General features: G+C 43.0%; 3 protein-coding genes and 1 long non-coding RNA gene across 4 annotated transcripts in view; 1 reads left to right on the top strand and 3 right to left on the bottom strand.

Moving 5' to 3' along the window:
- The window catches only part of tram2 (translocation associated membrane protein 2), a 10575-nt gene extending 7461 nt beyond the window's left edge, over window positions 1–3114 (bottom strand). Inside the window, exons 1-3 of the mRNA XM_086189180.1 lie at window positions 2894–3114; window positions 475–538; window positions 245–354 (exon numbers count right to left, since the gene is read on the bottom strand). Coding sequence (XP_086045306.1) covers window positions 245–354; window positions 475–538; window positions 2894–3013 — 294 coding nt within the window. The 5' untranslated portion in view covers window positions 3014–3114. The remainder of the gene's footprint in view (window positions 1–244; window positions 355–474; window positions 539–2893) is intronic.
- A 41-nt stretch (window positions 3115–3155) lies between these two features.
- Window positions 3156–9599, bottom strand: xkr5a (XK related 5a). The gene is made up of 7 exons (XM_086189178.1): window positions 9366–9599; window positions 8309–8492; window positions 7949–8133; window positions 7645–7857; window positions 6544–6713; window positions 6205–6316; window positions 3156–5292 (listed from the first exon to the last, which is right to left on the bottom strand). Exons 1-7 carry the CDS (start codon window positions 9490–9492, stop codon window positions 4349–4351), a joined length of 1935 nt encoding a protein of 644 aa, XP_086045304.1. The 5' UTR covers window positions 9493–9599; the 3' UTR covers window positions 3156–4348.
- Window positions 9600–10824: 1225 nt separating this feature from the next.
- prdm1c (PR domain containing 1c, with ZNF domain) lies at window positions 10825–18482 on the bottom strand. Its single transcript, XM_086188947.1, has 7 exons — window positions 18295–18482; window positions 16808–17056; window positions 15335–15454; window positions 14342–14594; window positions 12124–13100; window positions 11880–12008; window positions 10825–11633 (listed from the first exon to the last, which is right to left on the bottom strand). Exons 1-7 carry the CDS (start codon window positions 18319–18321, stop codon window positions 11070–11072), a joined length of 2319 nt encoding a protein of 772 aa, XP_086045073.1. The 5' UTR covers window positions 18322–18482; the 3' UTR covers window positions 10825–11069.
- Window positions 18483–21142: 2660 nt separating this feature from the next.
- LOC147242883 (uncharacterized) lies at window positions 21143–23482 on the top strand. Its single transcript, XR_015110561.1, has 3 exons — window positions 21143–21440; window positions 21608–21826; window positions 23396–23482. It is a non-coding gene; the product is annotated as an uncharacterized LOC147242883 (long non-coding RNA).
- Window positions 23483–27051: the final 3569 nt, after the last annotated feature.

The following is a 27051-nucleotide window of genomic DNA, read 5'->3' as shown; positions in this document are numbered from 1 at the left end:
GAAACACCACAACTGACAGGAGAGATCCAGTCTCTCTTGTGGATTTTCACATCTTCTTTCATGACATAGCATGTCTCTCAAATCCATTTATTAACAACAACAACACACACTACGATTTCTCCGGTGTCATCAGTAATTTTCCGGTACATTCCAAACACATAGCGCACGATATGGATGCAGCATAAGTCATCTTATCTTGCATGGTCAAATAAAGTACCACTGCAGAGCGTGTTCGGGTACTTACATCCAGAAGATACTCCTGTACTACTGCATGGAGGATGATAGCGATGAAGAAATAGAAGAGGATAGTGGCACAGTCCTTCCATCCATAATAGTACAACGTCACCTCTCCCTCTTAACAACACACACGGGACGGGTCAGACACATTCTAGGTATACGGATTCTAGGGCTTTCACAGAAACAGGAAGTGAAAACTATGAAACTTTACTGAGGCCAAAATGCTGCGCCACATACCTGGTGATAGCGTGGTGACATTGTACTGAGGCTGAATGAACAATATAGCTGTCTTAGCTGTCGCCTGAAAGAGGAGATGAGATGAATGTAAAAGACTGGTCATCCAAGTGTCATTAATAAATATATATATGTGTGTGTGTGTGTGTGCTTCTCCAGACAGTATTAAAGCATAAATTATATTCTGTATCATATTGTCAGACCGGCTCTCCAGCACTGAACTAAAGCACTTTGGGAGGAATTCCTGAGGGTGCACTGCTGTAAGTCTCTCTGGCATGACCAGACTTGTGTTACAACTGTAAACGAGGCTCCCTAATTATTTTATATCCCATAAATCAAGACACAGACACGTCTGAAAACGAGGTGAATCTGCTTGCGAGGACTCCAACACATCATCCAAACAAGCTGTTCATCTAATTGTGTGCGTGATTATATTTTTTTTCTCACAAGCATTAAGAAAAATAAATATTCAGTATCTCATCGGAAAAGAAAACGTTTGGAGGGTACAACGTGGATTTTATATTTCCAGATTAATCTTCATTCATCACTCATTTTCTTTTTATTTTGAGCCGATGAATCATTCACTCTATGTGTCAATGACATACCGGTAAATAAAATAGAAAATTCTCAGCAAAAAATAACGGGTGAAGCGACTTCTTTGGTCCATTTGGCAGCGGATGCATGAAAATGCCAGCAGAAATTAGCTCATTTTAAAAAGAGGAAAACAAGTCGGCTGCTATGTGGGTTTAGCTTTGCTCAAGTCTCTTTCTTTGCTCGTCATCTGTTGCAGGGGGGAAAAAAATTGTGTGATTTCAAAAAAAAATAAAATAAACTGTAATTTTCCCCCCACCTCAAATCCAGTATTTAAAAATGTGAGTGCCGCAACCTTCTCTTTAAAATATAGAAAATATTGACTGAGCAGATATCTGGAAAAAAATTCAATAAAAATCAATTATGGTGCATCGCGACATCTAACACTCCAACAACCAAAGTCATTTTCAGTTATTAATGACAATGCTAAACTGCAAATCCTAATATTCAACAGCCTAGAATTGTATTTTTTCTTTTTCTTTTTAGCATGCAAATGTCTTAAAATCAATCATAAAAAAAAGTTGGAGATTAACTTTCTTCTCATTTTCTCGTCAGTCAAATGTTGCATCTCTACTTGCTTTGGAACTTCATTTCTTCCCCTCACTGACTGAGCATTTGGAGAATATAATACTGGCAGATTCAGGACTTTACCAAAGGTCTCCTTAAATTTCGACCTCAGGATGTGTCACTGCCACTTGCTGGGAAGCAGCAGGTTTTCATTTTACAGAATAATTTAGGAGACATCAATCCTGAAATGACTCAGTTGGTTTGGTTATCTCAATGCACCAGACCTCTACTGACTGCAGAAATACACCCGGGACACGTCAACACGAACATCCTAACCCATGAACCTAATATTGCACCGTTATTCTCTATTTCCGAAAAATGAAGGAAATCCCCTGGTTTGCCCCCCCACCCAGTTACAAGGCCAGCTGTGAGAACACAACCAGAGTCTGGGAGTTAAACTGTGATATATGTCCTGCCGGCGGCCTGCGAGTGTGTTTCCGAGCACGAATATGAAACTAAAAATAAATAAAACTAAAGTAACATGTAAATACTCAGTAAGCGTATGTCAGAGTTAAATCCCCTCAGTCTCTACAGCTGCTGGGCCCACAGTTGCAAGTCCTTGCGGCTCAGATTGAGACGTGGCAGTTAACTACCAACATCAAGAAAGCGACGTGCATTCATTCCACTTCCGCTTTTCCTTTTCAAAATAAAAATGGACTTTTTGACTTGCGCTGAGAGACGACTCTACTCCACGGCAGCGCGCTTAATTTTAAAATGACAATAAATTACTTCCTGTCTTAATTTAGCTCCCTCTGTTAATCTTATCAAAATGTTGCAGAGGACTGCGGATGGAAACTGGAACAAGACATTTTACAGGGTAAAACGTGACGTTTATAAGATGAAGTGTGTGAATTTCAAGTGTTCGGTTGGGTCTGTGCAACTAGAAACGTTTTCCGGAGTAACAAAGACCTTCAGGAATTCAAAATTTAAGAGAGACTGGCTGAATTCTTTCACCGTGGCGATAAACTTGAGTTTTTCCCCCCCCCTGTCGTTTCCAGGTGTAATATAGCATCCCAGCTAATTTCTACTCCCGTTTGCTTCAAACGTTCATTGTTCCTAAAACTTGTAACGACAAACTAGCATGCAGCAACAATAGGCGCGGAAACAAGTTCTTCAAATGCAATTCTCAAGTATTGTTTTTCCTTTGCAAAGCAAAATCCCGTCGACTGCTGTAATTTCGCTTGAAGTTCCATGTCTGAACGTGCAGCAGCTTCGCCAACAGCTGAGAGACGAGGGAGGAAAAGAGTAACTGAGTTCATCTCACCTCAAACATCAATCCAATCAAAATTAAAATCACCAAACTGAAGACGATGTCGGCGTGGTTTTGTATCAGGAATTCTTGGCTGAAGAATGGATAACTCTTGTTTCTACGGCGAAATGCCATGTCAGTTCAATGGGGTTTTCCCTGCTATTTTATAATTCAGAATTTTTCTGACTTCGAAGTTCAGAGTTAACTTTCTCTCTGTTTTACGCATGCGCATCGCCTTAAAGGGCCAGTACTAGAAATGCCTCATTTGTGGGCTTAAAAGCGCCCACAGACAAAATCTTTATTTTTTTTTCGATGCTTAAAACTTTAAAAAGTTCAAAATAAACAAAAAAATGTGAGGCACGGATATATTTAGTCCACTCACCCCAATATTAACAGTATTTATTGCTTATTAAAGCCACCAGTGGCCTCAGACGTCACAGTTCATATGTTACAGAGGGCAGTCACTGAGAAACTCAGCATCACTTGTTTGTGGATTTCATCCCATTTACAGATGATAATTAGCAAAAATGCATTTGTCGCTTAGAAATAGCATCAAGAACACAAAAACACCACTACACACATCTCATAAACATCTTTTCAGTTTGTTTCACAAATGATATTTAAAAGCATCTTAGAGTCAGTGCCTGAGACATTGGTTTTTTTTCTCCCCCCAACGTAAGTAAAAAAAAAAAAAAAAAACCCCAAAGAAAAACATGATCAACATGTAAATAAAGATAAAGCTCCTCTCCAGGGTGACATGCTAACTCCACTCAAAGCACTGCAAGTTTGTACAAAAAAACAAGACATAGGTCTTTTATGGGACTGAGGATTTCTTACTAAAAAGAAAGAAAAAAAATCAGCATTTGATACGTTAGGTACAGAGGATACTTGTGCTTTTAAGAAGTCAATACAGTTGTGGCTTGTGCTGAGATGGTAAATATTTAGAGGTCTGACACCTTTTTTAGAACAAGTGATATTTTCAGAACTCCTAGCATTTAACATGAATAACATCAGCTTCATTTTATGATGCGTCCAAGTTGTTCCAGGTCATAAAGTAGCTGCTTATGTCTGAAGTCTACTGATATAACTCGTGACTATAATTACAATCTGGCAGCACTAGTGTTGTTGCACAGCGATATTCCTGCAGTTTTAAAAGAATAAAATGTTGAATATCAGGTAGAGTGTGTGTCTGAGCTCCGTATTCCACACAGTCAACAAATGTTTTCACCTTTGTGTGTACAGCTTATATGCATGTATTGCTTTCAGAAAATAGTTTATTATTAGAGCTAAGTACAGACTAACTAGGGAATATCCCCGAATTGTCTGTCCCCTTTCCGCATTGTTCTAGATATACAGATGTATACAGGCAACACTTCTGCCAGCCTTTTCATCTTAAAAGCAGCTGAAAAGAAAGCTGGCATTCCTCTGAAGTGCTGCATTTGATCTTTCCCTGATTCTCTCATGAGAAAGTTAGAAAGTATCGTCTTCATCTCTTCCGGACATTATGAGCTGCCTCCGAGGACCTGTGAGGTGAGGGACATTGGAGGGAGAGTCCAGTACACCCAGATCCAATTTGGGGGTAGAAGTGCAGCGTGGCCCAACTCGGCCAAGTAGCCCACGGACATCTCTGTGAAGGGCTGGGTCGCTGGGGATGGAATTGAGACGCACACCCTGATCCAAACCCCCGATGTCCCGGTCCAAGCGAGGGTTACTGGCGCTACTTGGAGACTGAGGATCAGCACTGAAATACAGGGTTGAACTTGACTCTGTGGGGCAAAAGTAAGGTTCTGGACTGTCTCCAAACACAGATTTGCCCTCTGGTGAACTGCGCTTGAAATCTGATACAGGTGACTCCATCGGGCTCTCCATCTCCAGACTGTCATCCTCTTCTTCTGCTTGATCAAAAGTGGGTTCACTCACACTCTGGAATTCATCTTTGCAGTCCGATAAAGGTGCCAGGCCTTTCCCCTGGGACTCCGATGTGGAGACGCCCTCGCAGCTGCCTCCTGCTGTGATTGTGATGCCCTCATTACTCTTAAACGCTTGGTTGTACTCCTCCATATCCAGGATAGCTGCCGCCCCTCCTGCCCCATACGCTCTGTTAATCTTCCCAAGGTCACCTGTTTTTAAGGCCAGCCGGATTAGAAACCAGTGGTGGTGGTAGCAAGGGCAGGAGCTGTTGGGCCTGCCTCTGCACGTTCCTGGGTGCTCCAGGAGAGAGCCAGCCACACCTGAGAGTGAGAAGCTGCCGTGGTTTTGCATGGTGGGAGCTGGTAGGCTTTTGTCTCCGAGCGAGAAAGAAGACTCGCCTCGTTCGATACATGTGCTGCCCATGTGGTTGTGGTGCAAACCTTGAGAGATCTCTGTTGACTTGGGGTGAAGGAACCGGTAGTAGAGGACCAGAGAGGTAGCACCTGGGAAGCAGCGGCACAGGAAATCATTCAGACCCAATTCGACGTTCAAATTTGTGTTTCCTCCTTGAGATGTTTTCATCATTTGCTTCAGATGTATTTAGGGCCTTGCAAAGATATTCGCAAGCCCTTTTTTTAATATCCATATCACTATACATGCATATACTATACATATACGAAAAACCGTATATGTACCGTAAAAACTAAAAAGAAATTCAAAATTTTTTGAGATGCCTTTTTTAATATGAGCTTTTTTGCACTGATTGACCAAAATCAAATTAGTTGAGCAATTATTGTGTTAATTTCATAAAGCGAAAAGTTCATCAGCGTCCGTACAGGATTAATCCATTATTTGCGGAGGGGGTAGGGACAGACCAACATGGCAGGGTACTGATGAGTGACAATGTCTCACTACTAAGTACCAAAATGTGTTAAAATGTTCTGTTCTGACTTTTAGCACGAAGGACTAATCTCATCCTTAATTGAGCTGGTTTGTTTCGTTAATGCTCCTTTAAAAATGGACGTAGACTTGCCTTTTTTCGATTTAAAGTACAAGAGTTTACAAGTTTACCACACCAAGGTTTTCTTCAGCTGACAGCAGCCCTATTTGCATCCATTATGGAGGACAGTTTAGATCAGTCATTTCTTATGTAACCGAATGAAAAATTACTGAAAAATTGGACGTCCTGCCTATAAAGACTCTAGAAATGAGATCTGCAAGCTGTGTATGGTGCTAATATTTGACAAGCAGTACTTACACATCAGCTGTTGTTACACTTACAAAGCCATTTACTTCACCACTGAGAGCTTATTACTCAAATAAAACAGTCACATATTCAGTTTACAATGGCCTGATTATATACAACAACCGAAGACAAGTCAGTACAAAGGGAGTGAAAAATGCGAGTGACTCACCGAGGAGAAAGCTACATAGCACAGTGGTGGGGAGGGTCATGTTGTCCCATGATGCTTCGCTGAGGAAGTCAGAGGCGGCCAGCAGCAGAGTGGCATTCTCTATGAGCATGAACTGACAAACACGGAGAGAGAAGGTCATCGGTCGTTAGCATACAGCTGTACTTCACTGTAGGACAATGAAGAGGAGGCGAGGATGACAATGCGGAATCTCGCTGTTTGTGTGTGCGTTGTTTTGTGTGTATAGGTCAAGGAGACAAAACTGGATACGGAATACAAGACCGATTAAAAAATGCAGAAACAAGATGGAGAAAAGCGCGTCCATTTAAAGTCACTTCTTACTGAATAGAAGCTGGCCATGCGGAAGCGCGAGGGTCCGTCTTTGACATTCAGGAAGAGGAAGACGTGGATAAGGCCCATGATGCCATTAAAGGCACGCCAACACCACGGGCCAGTGCAGATGTCGGGTTGCTGTGAGACCAGCCAGAAGGAGGCCGTGAGCCAGTGAAAACCTGGAGGTCAACATAAAAATAGAGGAGGATGTGCAATCCAGGATCCATAAACAGTGTATCAGGCTGATACAGGAGAGGAAATGGGACAACTAGATTAAGAGGACATGCTGCATCACTCTGAGGATAATTACCACCTCATCTGATGGTTTTATTACCTCCGCCAAAAAGTTAGGAGTACACAAAATCTGATTGGTGGTCAGATGTTGCGTAGCCCAGATTGGAAGCCTTAAAATTTTCAAGCAAATATGTTCAACGTAGCAAAAAAACAAACAAAAAACAACTGCTTTGTTTTGCGCTTTGGATTTGGCTGAAGTCTCAAGCGTTTGTCTGTTAAACAATATAAAGCTAAAACTGCAGCGCTCGCGTCGAGCACACAAAGTGCAACGTTGCAACCTGACCCTCAACATGACAAGCAAGAGGAGTAATTTGGAGTTTACATATATTACATGGAATTACCTTTACCAGATCATTACGCGATCATCCACGTCGGGTTAAATGTCAGTATAATGGCTAATATTTATATTGAGGTAGTCTCTTCTTCTTTGCCCCTCAATAATGGTGAGGAATAAATAAATACATGATTTATGAACTTTTCCAAATGTTGTGGAAACAAAGAAAATCGATATTTTTTTCCAATTCACAATGTGTTTTCAATATGTACAAAATGTGACAGTAATATAAACTTCAATTCTGACTCTTAAATAGATTAATTTGATTGGTAAATATTGGCTATTAGACAAAGCAGTTATAAAATATTGGAAAAAGACCAAAAAAAAATCAACCCTCACTATCATGCCTCCTATATAAAACTCTTAGTAAATTTGTCATTAAGAGTCAGTGAAACTTTATTCTAGAGTCCAGATATCTACATGTGGTTTTAGCATGCACCTGGATGATAATAATATGTTTGGATGCATGCACAACCTCTCACCTGCTACTCCACACACCCACCAGTTGAAGACCCGGGCGAAAAACATGAGGCAGGTCACCCTGGCTCCCAGCATGCCTGCTCTCCACACCAGCTGGCACAGCAGGGCTGCCGGAGGCAAGGCCAGGTGGCCCGGGCGGATGAGACAGCAGGCTCGGCTGTACAGCACCAGGGCCCAGGAAATAGACAGCACACAAAGTCCACAGCAGTAGGCCACTGGAGGTGGAGCAGATGGGGGTGGGGGGAGACTGTATTTTAGATATGAACCAGAACAACTGGCACAAACAAGCCACTGAAATCAGTTCACCTGGGGACATGATGCCCACATCAGTGGACACCACGACGTATGCCTGCAGCAGACTCTGAGGCAGCGTGAGGATCAGAGCCTCCAGCAGCCAAAGGGCAGCAACATCTGCCTGCTGCATGACCGCAGCTCCGAGCTCAGCCACTGAACCTTGCATGCGCAACACACACCTCATGCAGTCCCACAATCTGCCGGAAGAGGGCGACATCAACACACACGCCAGTGAAATGATAAAGAATTGTATGCTTTCTAGTTGAGGGAATGTGCTCTACAATGTCCTTCAACAGTTCTGTGGTTGGTCCTACTAGGGGACACTACAATGAATGCAAATAATGTTCTATTTTGGACATAAAAATCTCTTACCTTTTAAAGATGCCCAAGTGCAGTATGTGTATGACAGAGAGGTAACACCGTCTGTCGTCACCATCGTCATAGTACCATTTCACACTGAGCAGCTGAACCGCTGTGGCCGGCAGGAAGAGTCCCAGAGTGAGTCCAGCCCACTGCGTCTCCTCGTTCCAAAGGTAAAAGCCTATACAGTAGACCACTGACACACAAACAGCACTTACGTCAAGTGATAGAAACTCATTGGGGAAAGTGCAATAGGACTTTTTAAAGGACATTGTCATTAAAAACTGAAAGAACAAAAGGGATCATTCTTTAGTTTGGGATGATAAACTCCAACAGGAAGAGACAAACCTCCCTGTGATTATGCACGGAAATGATTTGTCTTGACTGAAACAAGACGTATAACTCGGTGATGCAAAAGCGTCTCTAATAATAGCTTGGGGTCCTGAGCCTGTGCAGCAGCAGTATGTATTTTCTCCGTTTGGAGTGATAAATGTGCAGCAGACAAAGTCACACTTTGTCCTCCTCCACTAGCTGTCACCTATCTAGCGTCTGCCCTTGCTCCATTGATCTGCTTAGTCAGGAGATCATCAGACCTGCGCTGCACGTTGCTTCCAATACAGATGTGAATTCACGCACTTGTAATGATACTGCTAGTAATATAGCAATAACCCCAAATTTGAATTAGAAGGGATTTGGGTAGGGCAGGTGCCCTGGGAATCTTAAAGCTTAGCATTATCGCTCCCCCCCCCCCCCCCTCCAGTTATCGAGGACAGACACTCATTTTTTAAGGGTTGTGTGACCCTACAGACTGACCCCTGGAGTCCCTCGGTTTGGCCCACCCAGGAGGGCTAACCAACACCATGTGTGCGTTAAAGCTGTAGCGTCATGTGGAAGGCGAGCCCGAACCTGACTGAGCTCCAGTGTTAAACAGCACAGCCGAGTAGCAGCACAGCTCAGTCGCTGAGAGACGACACCCGATAGACAGTCAGCATTGGAAGACATACGGTTTTAACCTCATGCACCAGCATACTAGCATCCCGCCAGCTTTAGGGATTCTATGCAGACTTACGAGCGCTCCGTTCGGCCACGATAACCAGCGCCGACACGCCGAACAGGACCGCCTGGCACCAAGCTATCCAGCACTCACTTCTTCGGGCCGCCGACGGCATCCTTCGGGCCCCAGAAATGTTTATCATGATTTCGGTAGGTGGGCGAAGGGACGAGGCGGTGACATTATTCCGAGCATCCTTCACCCCCTCGGTACATCCGCTCCTTTCTTCTCCCGCTGCTGCCTGCCCCCTGTCAAAATATGTGACGTCACGGTGCGGTTTTAAAGGGGCATCAGTTACCAGCCGTCCCTCTGTCCATGATACCTCTCCTCTTCTCCTCTTACCTGGCTGATTAATCACCTGCTCTTAGCTTTCCTCTCCAGTCGGTGTTTGAATATCCCACTACACAAGCACAGCTCTGGGTTTATGCTTTTGTCTTTTTTTAAATATCCCATATTATTCACAAGGCATCTATGTCAACAGAGAGATAAATCATTTGATATATGGTTATAGCCAAGAGGTGGCCATACACAGTGGGCATAGAGAGAAAAACATATTTTGAGGCCACAGAATACTACTTTTTCTCTCAATGTACTAAATCCATGGCCACTATATATAACATGTTTCCTCGGTTTATATATATATCTATATAGTGGATACAAATTAATTAAATTGAGTTAAAAAATATTTGTTGGTGTTTCAGATTAATCAAATTGAGTGTACTAGTTATATCAGGTGACTTTAAAATAACTCTAAATATTTCTGTGGCCAGTCCAGGGCTCTGTAAAATTAGGACACGTGTTTAGTCGTATTTCTCTGGCGGAATGCGGTGGTCTGCCGCTGAGCAGGTGGTTTATACACTGAGGTATCCGATCAGTGTCACGAAGGTGCTTGCTCTGTGTATAATAGATCGGCCACTTTGAACAATAAGCCACCTGACACCATTTTAACTTGTAATTTGAGGACAACAGAACATTAGTGCACACAGGGACTCTAGGAATGAAAGTCACACTTTGTCTTAGTCTGCGCTTTAGTTTGTGTGTGGGTGTTGTAGCCAGAAACTTCCTTGTTGTCATGGATTGGATCGATTAATTGCTGACTGATTTATGCTGAATCTAAAATGTGGAAGTGCATCAATAAAATTAGTAACAAAATTCAATAACAATATGGTTATTGTTTCCATTTGCTAAGTACTGTAAAGGCCATGATGTGGTGATTGGTGGCGTGACCTTCTCTTAACATCGGCATGTCACTTACAAAAAGGCGACACACACAGGTGCGCACGCACACACAACTGACTTTTTCTCTTTCGTAACAATTCCTCTCACCTCATTAAAACTGCATAGCTGTGCAGTAACTTTAATTAGACAACAGATGCGCACGCACGCACCCACCCACCCACACACACACACACACACACACACACACACACCAAAACACTGGCAAAGAGTTCATGTCTGTTTATACATATCACATCTTTAGTTGTTACTCCATTAAGACATTCCAGAGGTACAAAACACTTACTCACAGATGTCTGGTTGAATTTTACATTAATGTTAGCAATATAATAAATTAACAAGATGTATTCATTAAGGTCCCAGGCCATGCTGGTAGAGTCTTGATTCTTCACACGCTACAGAATATAGACAAGGCTATCCAGTGATTGAGATAAGGCTTTACTTCAAATAGGGCAGTAACGCAGCTGCTGAGTTGACCTGTAAGGATTATATGGCTGGATTAGCAGGCCTGTCTTTGGGCTCTGACATGCAGCCTGACTCCAGCTTGATGCTGGTTGGATGCAAAGGGCTATGATGCTGCAGCTGAACAATGGAGCACTCCTTCACGGAGTTGAAGATGCTCAGCTCAGTAGCCCCTTTGGCACCACCCTGAGTCTCCATCCTCTGTATTAAGTCAATAATATCCCTCTTGTCCATCTTAGGCTCTGCAGCCATGGCCTCAAGCTGCTCCGCCGCCTCGCTCATGTCAAACCTCTCGATCTCTGTGTTGACTCTGTGCAGCTCCTGTGAGGAGTATCTGTGGGAGGCAGAGGGCGACAGAGGGCAGAAGCCTTGGAGGTGCAACTGGAGACTGCAGTAGTGGAGATAGGCACAGGGGCAGCAAGGACACTGGTGTGGACGTTCCCCGGTGTGGAGGCGTTTGTGGAGTTTCAGGTGGATGAACTGAGTAAACCGGGATGGGCAAAGTTTGCACTGGTAAGGTCTCTCGCCTGAATGTAGCCGCTGGTGGGTCTTCAAGTTGCTAGTGCTACTGAATCGCTTATGGCATACCTGTGTCAACAGAACCATCCGTCACAGTTACTTCTTCAAGCCTTGATAGGGTAACAAAATCTGTGACGTACCAACAATGAGGATGATTTACGGACACTGTGATATTATTTTCTTTTTAGTGGTGGTGAATGGCACACATTTTTCAAGGTTTTCTGCTAAACCAGCATTGTTGGACTCACGACATATTTTCATGGATCTTATCCAACACAAAGTTATGAAGTGTATCTTTAATAAATGTAGCCATACCTTGCATTCATGAGGCTTTTCTCCTGTGTGAACCAGGTAGTGTTTCTGCAAGTGGGCCAGCTGAGTGAAGTTCTTGTTACAGGTCTGGCACCTGAAGGGACGTTCTCCACTGTGCACTCGCAAATGCACCTGAGGACAGAGTGTCAAAGATTCGTATTTATCTTCAAACTGAAGAAACAGTAGTTACTTATAAATCTTCTGACTGTATTTCCAAACGCTGCTTTAATGTAAAAAAGGAACTTGCCTTCAGGTTTGACAGCTGCCCAAAGACCTTTCCACAAACATTGCACTCATACCGGATCTTTCCATTCTGTCTGGTGAGGGGGTAAGACAAGGTTTTGCAGCCAATGACCTGACCTCCTTGTTTTGTCTTCCTGAGGTCCATTACATCTTCTGAGCTTCTCTCTGCAGCAGAGGTGGGTTTTGAAGGGAGACAAGCTGAAGAGGCAGCTGTGCCCACAGGTGGAGAGCATCCTCCGGGTGCAAGAGAAGGCTGTGTTCTGCAGACTGAGCTGGCCATGGATGAAGCACTGGATGTAGAAGGTATTGGGAGGTCTGCGCGGTCTTTGCTGGGAGGAGAATAGAGATCTCTGAGGTCATCAGAGGGGATCCTGAGGTAGTTTGTCTTTTTGGATATGAGGATGTTGTTTTCTGTGTGCTCACCGTTTGGTGAAAGAACGAGGTTTTGTTTGGTATTTGATCGTGCAAGTGTCAAGTCTTTGTGTCCATCGGCCAGAGGATGGAGGAGTTGTGCATAGCCATTGAAAGGGATGTAAGGTTTCTGTCTGTGACTGTAGGATGGGTATGGGTGAGGTAGAATGCTGTTAAGGCCAAGTGAGTAGTGGGGCAGGAGATATGGAGCATGCCTCAGAGCAGGATAAACGTGATCCCTCACAGAGGGCTCCTGGTAAGATTTGGCTACAACAGGGCACTGGCTATGCTGAAAGCTGAAGTGCAAATTGGAGGAGATGGGACCTCTTAGAGCTGGCTTTTTGGCAGCTGAGGGGCTACAGGAGGGCAGAGATGGGAGAGGTGCATATCTCTGGTCGTGGATCAACTCTGAGTGGGGCTGGTTTGGGTAGACAGCACGGGGACACAGGGGAAAAAGACTATCCAATCGTCTGGGGCAGCTACTCTGGGATTTGGAGGGCTCATTCCGGAGGATCTCAGTGACACTATGTCCTCGTTTCTCTGTTTTCTTCTCCTGAGCTGGATTGCGCTCTGTGGGACAAATAAAAATCAGGAAATGAATCTTTTTTTGGAAATAGAGTAGGCAAACAGCATATTTCAACTGATCATGCATCACTGGTTTAGTTGCATATATAAATATATAATTTCCTTGTTCTTTGCTTGTGCAATCTTGTCTTTTAGGACTGTCTCCTGCAATGAAAGTGGAGACCTGTCGTGAAACAAAAGGCATCTGATCAGGATGCTGATAAAATGAAGGACAGGGGTTAGTGGGTGGAGCAGGTTATTTACATTAAAGGTCTGGTCAGTATTTCCACCCAGGAGAAGGACAGAACTAATATTCATTTGCCAACAAGGTTTAATTTTCCCCCTGACATAAATTATCCTTAGAGACAGAGTGGAAAAACAACAGGCAATAATATGACTTATAATTAATGCACAATGTCTGGAATCAAATTGTAATGGTGAGAAATTATTCCACTTTATAGCCAGGAAGTTTTGCTTTCCCACTCTGGAGCAGACAAAAGGCATTTGCTGACAAACAGAGGAAGGCTAAATACAGACGCAATTCATGTGCATTTGACCTACTCTTAGACATAATTAACATCAACCCTCACGAACACAGAGCAAGTCTTATCTCCTGTGTTACCCTCCCCCCCCTCCTTAGAGGCCAGTCCTCAGCAAACAAACAGCCAACACTCATATCAATCTGTCAGCAGGTCGTCTTGTCAGGAAGTTCAAGTAGTCACTGGAGCGCTTCCTACTTCTCTTCCTCCTTAAGAGCCAAATAAATAAGGGGAGCCGTGCCAAAATGCTGTCAGCAACTCAAGGCAGCCCAGCACTGTGCGAGCACACATGTAAAGGAGTATTCTGGTGTGTGCATGCCATCTCTCTTAGCATGTGCACCCTTTTGTGTTTGTGAATGAAAGCTAAATGCTTTGTGTTTGAATGAGCTGACAGCTGTGTTTCTATACGGAGTTAAAAAAGGGAAACTGAAACATTGCCTAAAGTCCTGAAATTGGCCTCACCTTACCCACAGACTATGGCTACACCTGTAGATGGGCCCTGCTTTCAGGGCTCTCCTCTCCTCTTTTGTGTTGCGTTTTAACAAAAGGCCATGGGCGTGACTGAGTAACTTCTTTAACACCCACACAAAGAGCATGTCAGTCGGTGAATTCTTTGATAGGGAGCTTTACTCTACAATGAAAAGTGTGGGCGCAGGAATGACTTCAGATCCTTGTTTCCTAAATAAATATTGCGACTCTCACACTCACCAACACAGTCAATAGCCAGCTGGCCCAGCGGTGGGTAGTTGCAACGCTGGGCTAATTCCGTGCAGTACCACACCAGAAGCTCCTGGCCTGGATGAAGTGGTTTAATGGTGTAGAAGTAGATGTCCAAACCATGCTGGCATGCAACCAGGTTCTGTCCCTCCACGCTGCAGGCTGGGTTGACATATCGCATCCAGTTGCTCTGCTCTTCATTCAAACCATCCAGGATGTGGTGTAAGCGGCCCTCAGAGAAGACCTGAGAGAGTCAAAGAGGACATGATGACTAATCCGTTTCTTGACAGACTCAGACACTATGAAGTCACAGTCATCACAGGTCTTTTATGGTAAATGGTGTATATTCTTTCAGCTGGGTAGCATATCTTTGTGGCATGCATCATCTTTTATTTTATAATAGGACACTATCTGGCCCACTTCCTCTCTCATCCATAACCTTTGTGGTAGAATGACAAGTGCTGATAGTTAAAAAAAAGCCCAACAATTTCTTCTCAATCAGGTGAAAGAGTTATTCTTTTCTGTTTCTAGATCTATAAACAGCTCTGGGAAGTTCTGCTGTTGCTTGAGTCATGGTTCTACAGCTAACAGATTATCTATCTTATGGCTGTCACAAGTTTTGGTGGGTGTTGCGTGATTTCAAGGTTGCTGACTCGAATATACTGCACATGTGAGTGACGAAAGATGTCCTAATGCTGCTGATTTGTAACAGTTCTCAGACTCAAACCCACTTCCTTTGCTTAGTCAGTGTGAGAGTTTGAGTCCAGAGAAGTTCAACATTACTGGCAGAGAGAAGCGGAGAGCGAGGAGAACCGCTGCGTCACTGAAACCAAACAGCTGTGCGTGTGTGACCTCAGATATTCTACCATTATTGGAAAGATCGTACCTACCACAGCCACAGCAGCATCTCCAGTTTTGCAACACGCATATTGAAAGATCACATGCAAACACACAAATCTGAAAGCGCGTATTTGTCTCACTCACCCTCCAAAAGTATTTTCTGTTGGCATCTTTCAGCAGTGTTTCGTTAGTGTAACTTTCCCCCACCAGAGGCCCAAAACGTGTCCCCTTCGGAATCAACTCCTTACTGGTCACACCAAGCACCTGTTCATACAAGGAAGACAGGGGATCATCAAACAGCAGCATACAAATTGGAGGCCTGGCCAAGCAGGCACATAGGCTCAGAGTTAAAAAAAAAAAAAAAAATCATGAGAGGGACGAGATTCTTGCATAGAGTGCTCCTTATCTAACTCCCCATCCACCATAGTCTAACTGAAAAGATCAGGTCAGTTAACTGGAAAATTGTCTTCTGAGAATTCGACAAAGGAAATGCGGGATCACGCAATTAGTTCTAACAAGCTATGACAAATCTGCTGTGGAGAAAATTAGAATTTTGGCTGAATGTATTTTTCTCTACACTTTGCTGAATATTTCATAAGCCAACCACTCAAGTTAGCTTCAGTTTCCCTCCCATATTAAAATTTCACCACGACTCTTGTTCTGCTACCTCCAGGTGTGAAACTCACCCGTCTGTCAAGCCTCCAGGGTGGGGAAGAGAGGATAAGGTATCATGGGCATCCCCCAACTAGTCAACTGCACCTTCAGCTCACCCCCTAAAGCAATGATAATGTACTCTCTCTTTCATCTTGGAGCATAAAGTGTATGTAGTTGGATCAACTACTATTAGCTATAGGTTTTACCTCTGATGCTTTCAGTGGCTTCAATTTACGGCTCAATTTGAGGTGCCCTTGTGTCACAAATTACACTAACACATCCCGCTCTTTGGTGTCAGCCAGACTGCAGACAGACCATATTAGAATATCAACATGGTAGAAGAGGTATTTTGCCACAGACACGCAGGCTACTTCCTCTGATCTTGTCTAACTACCATCCTTTTGAATTAACCTCTCATGGCATGTTTGAAAAGGAAAACCTAATGTTTCCTTCTCATGAATAATCCATTGGCTTAATCTTTCATCACACATTTGAAGACTTTACTATCTGCTATGTCCTCCGTCAGGTTAAATATCTTCAACTTGTTTGCAAATGAAGCTGTGACTTATTTAATCTGGATGTCCCATAAGGTACCCCAACCTCAGAGGGTATCCAGTGCTTTGGGTTTGCTTTATGATGTAATTGGGTGCTAGGACAAAGGGTCAGGAATCTGAGGTAGCTACTAATCACTGAGACCCCGGGCTGTGTGCTGGGGAGCTAGGCTATTGTCTCTGTATTTGCTTCTATATGCATAGCAGAGAGGAAAGGCTGAAAATAGACAAAAAAACATGTAGAGTATTTCCCGCTTGACGATGGATGGGAGGATGTTGGAGTGACGCAGGGAGTCAGCTGTTGCACTCAATGCTTAGATTTTGTTTTTCTGTATCCTGACGTGATTTTAAAAGTGATTTTTGCAACTCATCCCCTCACAGTCTTGATGCTTCGCACTGCTTTGCTGTGTACCTCCATTGAGTTCAGGTGACGTTTCATTGACAGGTTTCGAGGTAAGGATCTCTCAGCTCGTGTCCTGCAGTCCTTTTCGGACCCTTCCAAAGGTTGGTCCTTGACGATGTAAGTGCAGTTCTCTTCAAACTCAGCCTCGCTCCATGATGTCATGTCTGCATCGTGTGTCTCCGGCATTGCCGCTGTTAAGACCCCTGTGCTTTGTGGCGACCCTTCTGAGGTTAACATGACCGTGCTGCACTGAGAGGCCTGCAGGAGAGACAGAAAGTTGAGAAATGTCATTGTATACGTCAGAAAATTGATAATATGTGAGTGACAACTAGTTTGATCCAGATTTCTTGCTTTCAAAGAGTAAAAATGATATTCCAGAGGTGGTCTTGGAAAAAAGGAGGCCCAGTGAAGGATCTAACCTTCCTTGCAACTGCTACTACCGGACAAACAAACTTCAAAGTGGAACCCTCATGCTTGCTGCCCCGGTTTCCCCCACTGTCTCATACATCCTGTGAAAATACAAGTCGCAGCTCCTGAGCTATTAGGGAGGTTCCTGTGCACGTCAGCCCCCGGAGCAGCACCACTTTCACAAGGAAGCCAGCACTCCCATTGAATCGAAACAGACTTCCTCTGAGCTGAATGAGACTTGGCTCTCAGACAATTCTAACATCTCTTTCATTCCGGGTTCCTTATTGTTGCTGACTTTCTTGTGAAGGTTGTTGTAGAATAGCACAGACTTTTCAGTCTGATGTGATGAAACATTGGGAGACAGAGAGGAAGAAAGAAGAATGTATGATTGAAAAACAATGCTTAGATATCCTCTGTTAGAAGATCTTCTTCTCTGGGCTCACCAGTTTGCTTTAGAGATAGCGCAAGATGAGATAGTACCCAGTAAGAGTTCACTCAACTTTGGTTCCCCTCTGAAAAAAGGGCAAATAAAAAAAAAAAAAAAGAAACAAAAATTTAAATGGCTTTAAATTTACAGCCTCTGCACACTTTCCTGTAAAGGAATTGTTATGAAGTCTAAATTTAACTTTTGATGGCCATAAAATAACCTTTGTGTAAATAGTTACGCAGCCATTTGACATTCAGTGACACGCAGGAACTCAAAATCACACTAAACTTTTATGTGGCAGAAGAGCAGAGACATTTATAGACAGCAGTTCACCCTGTTTTCCTCTGAAGTGTGTCACCGCAGCTGAAATGTAATGACTGTCACAAGTGTGACAGCGCATTCTGAAAAACATCAAACCCTGTGACAAAGCAGAAAATTCTTCTGAAAATCAAGAAATGAGTCAAAGGCACACAGCTGTAGCTAACAGGTCATGGCTAGAAAGCAGCTTGAAACCAAGTTTCTTGGAATGATGTAGTGAAATTAAGAAAGTAGTAACTGGTTGATACATGTACAAAACACTCCTGTCAATTATCAAATCTTCTACAGATGATTAATCTTAGTATCAATCAGTATAGATTTGAAGAGGATGTTGCACACTTACTGTGAAGCCTTGAGAGGAGCCACACATAAGGCAGGCTGCGTCTGAGTTTACGTGTGTGTGAGCAACCAGTGCTTGTCCCTTATTGCTTGTCCTCCACTCTCTCGCTCTTCTTCTCTCACGTTCACACTTTCTCAAGCCTCAGTATCCTGTGTACCTGTGTGTGACTGACTGCGCAACTCGTGTGTGACTCTCTCTGTTGCCTCTTACATGGGAGGGGGGATGGTGTGTATTTGAGAGAGAGAGAGAGAGAGAGAGAGAGAGAGAGAGAGAAAGAGAGAGAGAGAAAACTCTTCCCTTCCTCTCCTGCTCCCTCCCCCTGCTCCCCTTTGCTCCTCCTCGGAGAGTCTCTTGTCACTCTTTTACCCCAAGGCACGGGCTTTCTCCAAGGGGGCTGTCACACAGCTATGTCCGGATCAGACAAATACATCTTCATTTCTGACAGTCTGCTCATCCATCTCAGGTTGGGAGGTGGAGGACATACCTGTGGTGTGTCCAGCAGTCAAAGACACAACTGGGTGGAGATGAGATCATTCTAGTGCTTGAGTTGTGAAGTAAGATTCGTTTTTCTCAAGATGTCAACTCCTCCAATTCATTTTTATGCACCCAAAAGTGTATTTCACCTTTCAAGTACTCACAAATTTGTCCCTGAGCTCATATCTTTCACCAGTGCATCACTTCCTCTTGTCTTCAGGATGAAGAAAATGTCCGCGCCTTATATGTAGCTTGAAGCAAACGTGAAATGTGTGGAGGTGATGAGCAGATTGAAACTTTCTAAGATTATGTAAGCAAGTGTGGTTGCAGGGGGAGTGCAATTGTCAGATTGGTACACCTGATAGCCTGGGGAGAAAAAAGCTAACTCTCTATGCCAGAATGAAGTGTAGAAAGTGAAACCCATAATAACACTGAGTCTTTCAGCAGAAAAAAAAGAAGCACTTTTATTGCATGGACTCTGACAATTGCACTAGAGTCATTTTGAAATTACGGGTCAAAGCTTCTTCCTTAAAATCGGAGTGTTCAGTATTTCAACTCAAAAATGAATGAAAATGATGAAATGCATCAGCTTGCTCTTCTCAGTCCCATCACTTGAAATACAGACGCACGAAATACTGCTTAAGATGTCTGCTCTGATGCATATTCCCTGCGCATTCCCTTTCAGCTTGCACAAGCGTGAGATCCAGAATGTGTAGATTCTTTTGTCATGCTGCAAGTTTATGTTTATTTGTTATCTGTAGCTTTCACTCCAGTCTCCTCTGCTCTTTTTCTTCCAAAGGCAACATTTAACTTGGCCGGCTGCCAAGGATTGTCTGAATTTTCAGATTCATCATCCACGTGCTTGACACGCGACATACTGTGAACAACAGCCTCGTATGTGTGTCTGTGGGCTTGTTTCTGTTTCCCCTGGTGCATTATCCGTGCCAACTATTCCTCATTCACTCATGTTGCAGTTTCAGAGCAGCGTGCCAAGTGAATTCTGTTCCTCGTAGACTGGTTTCTGTGGTGTTTTTGTCCATCTTTTCATGCATCCTGTCCCCACTCACCACACCTGACGTAGCTACTAATTATGGCTGCTGACATGAGCCACCATGTAATTTAAAATCCACTTCTCTGTCACTGTTTAGCTCATTCCCTTTGCCTTCAGTCATCTCATTCATCACCTCCTATTCAGCCCTCCTCTCCATCTCCTTCTCTTCCTCTCAAATGCCTCTCTACCTGAGCCGTCTCTTCTCTAAATCATATGTAAAAGTGTGAGCAATTCACGTGACTGCAGAATTTCAGAACTTTGGTGATGTCTGGGTGAATATTTTTGCATGTGAATACCTGGGTGGTGAGTTGGTGGTTGGCTGGAAGCACCGGATATTTGACTTGACATTCGTAGAATGGCAGGCTGATGAGCAGCTTTGTAGCGATATAATAGAAGAGATAGAGAATATTCTGCCTGTTCTGCAATTTATAATGGCCAGCTTATCACTGGAGATAAGGTTTAAACTCTCGGGTCTCCAGCAAAAGAGATGTTGCTGTATAGAAAAAAAATGAACCAAGGTGCAAACTTGAAAGTCAGTTTTCTAAATTGTTGAAATGAGAAATGTCACTATCCTTTCTGAGACGTCAAAAAAAAGAAAAGAAAATGCGCGGATGAGGTAGTTCTGAAAGGATGACCACAGTGTTCAGCCCCAGCTCGAACTAGCTGAAACCACCCGTCACCAGATGATAGTCATCAGTTGCGAAAGCCCCCTGTACTCTGCTTCCACCTCTCAGTGACAATGTCCTAACACAAAGCATGCATGTGAAAATTATCCCTGCCGCCACTATAAATGACACCAATGAGCTTGTATGTTGCTTGAGGTTGTTTGTGCGGATTACAGTTGCAGGTCACCAACATTAACCTCCATGGAAGAGAAGGCTGGAGGCCAGTCAACAGAGGTGCAGAAAGGTCCTGGACACTGCCAAACAAAGTCAAGTCTCTTGCATGAAGAGTTGTAGCACCTCAGGCCTTGACATTACTCTCACCTACTGGCTGAAGAAGCTAACAGTACGACACAAATACCTTCTATCAGGATCTCATCCACGACAAACGTAACCGCTTCAAGGTACCACAAAATGGATGTTCCTGATTGGCTACTGAGAGATCAAGGGCATCAGAATCAACCAGAATTGGGTATAACAACTTTTGAGCAGATCCAGCAGAACCAACCTGAGCTCAGCATGGATTGCTTGTTTTTTGTTGTTGTTTTTTTTTTACAGTAAAATACCTAGAAGGCTGTTCATAGAAAATAAATGTCTGCGTGACTGCTTGCTCATAGATGCCTTGGGGCCCCTGTGAGTCGTCTTGCTAGCATTAGCCCTGTAATTTCCATGCTTGAGTCTGTTCCTGCCTAGGGTCATTTCTCGCACTGCGGGGCTGTAGGCGACCATTCCTTTCCTGACGCTTCCCCCCGAGGATGAGAACAGTGGTCTTTGAAGGGGGTAGTTGAGACAGAGCGCATTTATTGCCCAATACAGCTAAAATGTTTGGCACAGCCTCACCTCTGCTTTTCTTAAAGGTTTACGGCTGACTCGAGGAGAAATATTTGGCATTCTATCACAGATTTGTGGATGTAGCAGTACCCTACTCTCGCTCACGGCACCCTCACTCTTTCCCAGTCATGGTATGCTGTTATCGCCCTGCCAGACCCGCCCACCTCCCTATCAGCTTGACTTTTGCATCACTCTATTCTGCTTGGTACAAAATAAGTCGAATGTGTGAATTTCAAACTGCAAAGTAATGGCCCTACCTGTCTTTCTCTCTATTTTTCCCTTTTCTTTTCGATTTCAGGTGAGAATGTGAATGCCACCACCCACCGAGTCCACCAACCATCATCCTCCACTGGTGGATGATCTCGTGTTGACAGGCCATGGGTTATTATCATAGTTTCAGGGCTAAGAGGAATGCTTACTGCACTTCACAGCAGATGTCTCTTCAAATCCTGACAAAACCACCCACAGAGATGAGGAGAAGCACTATCACTGTACACAGCTGACCCACAGCTTAGAGGTCAGTAACCTGTGAATTAGCCAAGCAACGACGCCTTCATGTCTGTGCACCTGTCTGTGTTTTTAGAATTGATTGTATCCCATTGAAGAATGGATTACGTTTTAAGATCCAGTAAATCAAAGTGGGCCATTAACCCCTTTTATTATTGAATACGCTCAATAGAGTTGGCCTCAAGCTTTAACATATGATGTTACTACTCAGATGATGAGTGTTGTGCACAGACTCTGAAAAAAGAAACCCACTTTACACCAAACAAATGAGGGATCTGACAGATGCCTCATTTCCACATGGAATGTCTGGAATACATAGCTCTGTATAAAATAGCTGAAGTCAGTCATTTCCAGAAACCATTGTGTTCTCCGAAGAGTTTGCGAAACTCCTCCCAAATATTGTGGTCCAGTTTTGCCCAAAGTTTGCAAAAATACATTTTGCTGCAAATTTAACCTCTTCAGCTAGCAAAAACAAGCTAACAGGTCAAAGGAGAGAGCTAGCCGGCTATTGCTACCTTGCAAGCCGTCTTTTCAGTGTTTCACATTAAGCGTCTTACCACAGGCTCCTCGGCCCTGGTGCGGTCATACTATGTTATTAAATTCTGCCCACCAGACATACGCAGGTGGAACAAGGCGTATGGTCTCTGCAGTATATTGAAATGTGTGGAAAATGTGTCATTCCTTTTTTTAATTTTGTATTTTTTTGCTCACAAACATAACAATTCTAATTCTACTGGACCGGCAGCAGCCACCAGGTGGTCATTAGAATGAGAAAAAGGGAAGTAAAAATCATCACTGCTTTGAAATGACAAAATCCAGATAACTAGGCATAATGAAGTCTCCCCCCCCTTTTTTTGGGGGGGGGGGGGGGGACTTCATTATTTTATGTGACTGTGGCAATTCTATCCATCACAATGTCAGTCATAGTTCAAGAATCCAGTGGTTAAGTTGCATCAAGTTATAGTTAAAAAGTATTCTCAATGTTGTGCCGTCCTCACCCATTGGCTTCATCTTTGTTTCCTCGGCAGTTATTGTAACAATGCTTTGATTCCCATTACATTTTTAATCTTAGAAAACATGTTTTACATGACAACAACAGTCTTCCGTCAAGCATCAGATGATCCACACATCCGCACGAAAAAAAACACGTTTTCGTGCAAACAAACTCAGACAACGCCGCAAACAGTTAGATCTTCCGCTCAGATATCTACAAGCTGCCTGTAAACTCCTGTTGGCTGATTAGACGAACCACATGCCCAAAGAACTCGATCCCCTGTAGCCGGCCCTTGATTTCTCCGTACTGTCAAAGAAAACATCCTTTCAGTGTATTTGGGTCTTGAGGTTTGTGTTTCCTTTTCCCACACTTGCTTTCGTTCCGTTTCAGCCTCTCTGATCAGTCACTCTCAATACTAAGAGTTAGATTTAAAAATAATTTTAACTGCACGTCAGAACGCACGTACTACGCTTCAAATCCACCAAAACAAGGAATAATTTAGTAAAAGAGGACAGGGCTGTCAAACAGATACGAGTTTCAGCATTAGAATCACTTTAAAAACATAATTTTTTTTGTGCTAAACAGAAACGGCTGGAGGGCAGAAGTGGCTGTCCATGCTTCTGAGGACGTGTCAGACCCCCAGGAGCCACACCTGACTGTATTAAAAGGCTCCTCGCATTGTTTTGTCTTCCTCTTGATTACTAAGGCAGACTGTAGTAATGACCAATGGTGAGACATGTCATCCGGGAAGGGTACACACACACACACACACACACACACACACACACACACACACACACACACATGCAGACATCCCATATTCACACAGCCTCTCTCATATGTCCTCCTGAGTAAAGGGAGTTTCAACCAGTTTAATTAAATGAACCGAATGGTTGTTTGTCGTCTGCTGTGTTTTTGTAAATATATTTCTCTTTTTCATTTTTTTTTCCTGTTCTATTCTTGTTCCCATATTTCTTGATGGTCATTGAACAAACAGGTCTGATGCTTGTTTTGTCATTATAGCAGCTGAATACTCATCATAAACACGTACCGGGAGGCCAGCGACCCTTATAAAAGTGATGCAATATTTGCGTTTGTACTCATAAAACACATTCCTTCCTGGGCAGATTCTTGCCTCGTGTGTGTGTGTGTGTGTGTGTGTGTGTGTGTGTGTGTGTGTGTGTGTGTGTGTGTGTGTGTGTGTGCGTGTACGTGTGTGTGTGTGTGTGTGTGTGTGTGTGTGTGTTCATGTGCATGTGTATGTCACCCATCCTTTTTCACAGAGGTAATTGATACTGATATGGATCTCATCTTGATCCTTGTTTAATTATTAACACCAAAGTGGGAAACATATCCTTGTCTTTAATAAACCTTTATCAAACCAGTATCCCTCATGATTGGTACAGGATACAAGAAAATGACGTACATGCAGAGGGTATAAAGTCTATTGGTACTTTAGACCTGGAGAGGAATGTGCTGTAAAAGAAGCCAAGTTATTTCTATTGTTTACACACTTTTTAACTTATTCTGTTTGAGAAAATATTTGTATTGACCCCTGTTGGTGAAAAAGTTTGTCTGGTGCAGTGCATGCTCTGTTTTTTTAACCTCTAATTGAATCTAGTGTGGTAAGAAAAAATACTCTACTAAAAATATGTGATATAACCATTATCTTTTAACACTGCATTCCCTGACGGTGGCACCAAAGGCATTAAACCTACGTGGCACTTCAGAGATGTTAACCAGTTATTTTTTTGTTTTGTTTTGTTCCCAAACCAAGACTTAATGTCATAGAACACTGTTTTCCAACCGTTTCAAGCTGTTGTCAGTAAATGATGATGAAATATTTGTGTTTTATAAATTAAAAAGCAACATGTTGAGCCAGTTAGCACCATGACAGGATCCTCACTGACTTTCTCTCTGACGTTTTTTTTTTGTACCAGTTGGGAATCTAACAGGTGCTGAGGCATTAACAAGTCACGCGGTGTTAACAGGTCATGGTGCATTTTCATGGTCATTCGACATACAGGACTCATAGGTATTGTTACCAATGCCTTTGAGGAAAACTTAAATGACCCAAGATTGTCAAAAACATCAGTTTATACGTGAAAACTAATAGAGATATGGAGATAACTATAATTTCTGACAAGCTATAACGAACAGTAAATATGTAAATAAATCATTATTGGGCAAAATTTCGTTTTCTCTTCCCTTTACCCAACCAAATATACTCTAATATTCAGGTATTTGTGAAGTAAATTTACGTGATTCTTCCTGATTTTTCTGGTTTTATTTTTAAAATGTAAATATCTATTACAGATTTACATTTGAATGTATTTCTAGGTTTTCTATTAATTTGTCAACATTTTTCGACATGTTCATATGAGATTATTTGGCATTTTAGTTTCTCTTTAGGGTTTGATAAGACTCTTGATATCACCCCTGCGGTTAAATATTAAGCTAGGCTGTTTGTTTAACTTAGCTTAGTTTAGTGTAGATTAGCATAGCATAGTAGATTTGAAGCAACTGACTGAAAAGAGCTTTTATTTCTCTCTTGAAAATAAAAAAAAAAATCACTACAAAAATATAAACTGAGATGAAGTAGTTATGTGTGTATTTAGCAATAATTGACAAGTGAGCGATTAAAAGACAGCTGATGGTGGGAGCCATGCTAGCCGTTTCCTCTGCTTCCAGTCTTGCTGAGCTAAATACCTCCTGGATAAAGCTTCATATTTCATGAACACCCCCCCCCCCAAAAAAAAACAAAAAACAAAAACATTATTAATCTCCTTTCTCACTCAGCGAGAAAACAAAGTGTATCAGATATACTTGTTGAATTCATGTTATTGTAATGTCGTCATGGGTTACAGTACAGCAGGAGTACAGAAAGGTGACTCTGTGGTTAAAGTCGACTGCTCAGGAATGGTATCCATTGTAAAAGGGGAACTTTACAGCCACTCGGTGACAACATCAGTGACATCATCAGGTGCCACTGTGTCTGTCTGCACATCTCTGTCTGCGTTTGACACTTTTACACGAACACGTACATAACACACACACTCTCTCTCTCTCTCTCTCTCTCTCTCTCTCTCTCTCTCTCTCTCTCTCTCTCTCTCTCTCTCTCTCTCTCTCTCTCTCAGGACCAGTCAGACAGCACTGTCCTCCACCTGTCTCCAGTGTTACCTGCCCCAGTCATTACCAGGGTCCCAGAACCCCACCGTAAGTGCACATGTCAACAGCGAAATTACAGGGCACAGCTCACACACATATTTGTTTTGCTTTTAAAGGAGCAATATCCGTCTGCACGCAAGTGTTACGTTCAGTCTCCTCCCTGTTCTCCACTACGCCGCCTTTTGTTGTTTTGTAAAAATCTGGACAACATTGGCTGTTCAAAAACCGAGCAGAGAAAAGGAGCTGAAGCGAAGAGATGATTGACAGTTACTGATGCGGATCATTGATGGTATTTCTGTAATGATGACACGCAGGAACTGAAGTTATTTCAGTCCTGTTTCTACTTCCTGTGTGGAATTTACCTCAGAAATTACAAACCACTTTACGGCAGATTTTTTGGATTTTAAAAAAAAGTTTGCAAGTTTCAGGGCACTTTCAAGTTTGGCAAGGCAGAAAATACAGAACACATTGATACCAATCACTTTAACCAAGAGACACAGATCTATGTTCAGACAATGACGTCAGCTTCTCTTTTCTCCGAACCGCACGCCGGCGGGTTATCAGCAGTGTAAATACGCCACGGCTCATGCACATCACTTGAAAGTTATGTTGTAAAATGGTCCTTTTATCCTTGCCTCTCTCACCAGCTTGGCTGCGGGTAACATGAGTGCTCTCTCGCTCGCTTTCAACATGATCAGCACCAACAATTACAAACTTCCCTTCTCTTCAGAGTGATTGACTCAGTCTTTTTGTGGCTCCCATTATTTTTCTTTTTCTGACGAAAGATCTCAGAATTGAACGTCTGAATGGAAACTGACAGCAGGTTATTAGATGTGACATCACTGCCATTCTGGAAAAAAAGAACAGGAAGTTAAGTCACCGGCGTTGTTTGCACAGCTCAAATTAAAATTATTATGTTCTTTTTCTTTCTCCCCCCCCCCCACCCGCGCATTAATTTAGCATTTCCTGTAATCTCAAACGATCGCATCTGTCACTTCCCTCAAAAACATCCTGTTGTGTGAAGACATCTGAGGTTGGACTGACCCTAGACCACATCACATGCGGGACAGGAC

Source organism: Aulostomus chinensis, chromosome 20 (assembly GCF_037954235.1).
Source record: "Aulostomus chinensis isolate RoL2024-O1b breed Wild chromosome 20, RoL_Achi_v1.0, whole genome shotgun sequence".
NCBI lineage: Eukaryota > Metazoa > Chordata > Actinopteri > Syngnathiformes > Aulostomidae > Aulostomus > Aulostomus chinensis.
Note: the sequence above shows the minus strand (reverse complement) of the source record. Positions and strands in the feature narration are given on the sequence as shown.

Bases quoted from the DNA above. Each gene is read 5' to 3' on its own strand.
- prdm1c (XM_086188947.1), bottom strand. From the start codon at position 18,321: ATGTGTGGCTCCTCTCAAGGCTTCACA. The intron at 15,455-16,807 runs GTACACAGCAAA...TTGTATGAACAG, and splicing joins GTCACCTGAACTCAATGGAG to GTGCTTGGTGTGACCAGTAA. The intron at 13,101-14,341 runs GTGAGTGTGAGA...TTTGTCCCACAG, and splicing joins GCTGGCTATTGACTGTGTTG to AGCGCAATCCAGCTCAGGAG.
- xkr5a (XM_086189178.1), bottom strand. From the start codon at position 9,492: ATGATAAACATTTCTGGGGCCCGAAGGATGCCGTCGGCGGCCCGAAGA. The intron at 8,134-8,308 runs GTAAGAGATTTT...CTCTTCCGGCAG, and splicing joins CACTTGGGCATCTTTAAAAG to ATTGTGGGACTGCATGAGGT. The intron at 6,317-6,543 runs GTAAGAAGTGAC...CGTGTTTGTCAG, and splicing joins GCATGGCCAGCTTCTATTCA to TTCATGCTCATAGAGAATGC.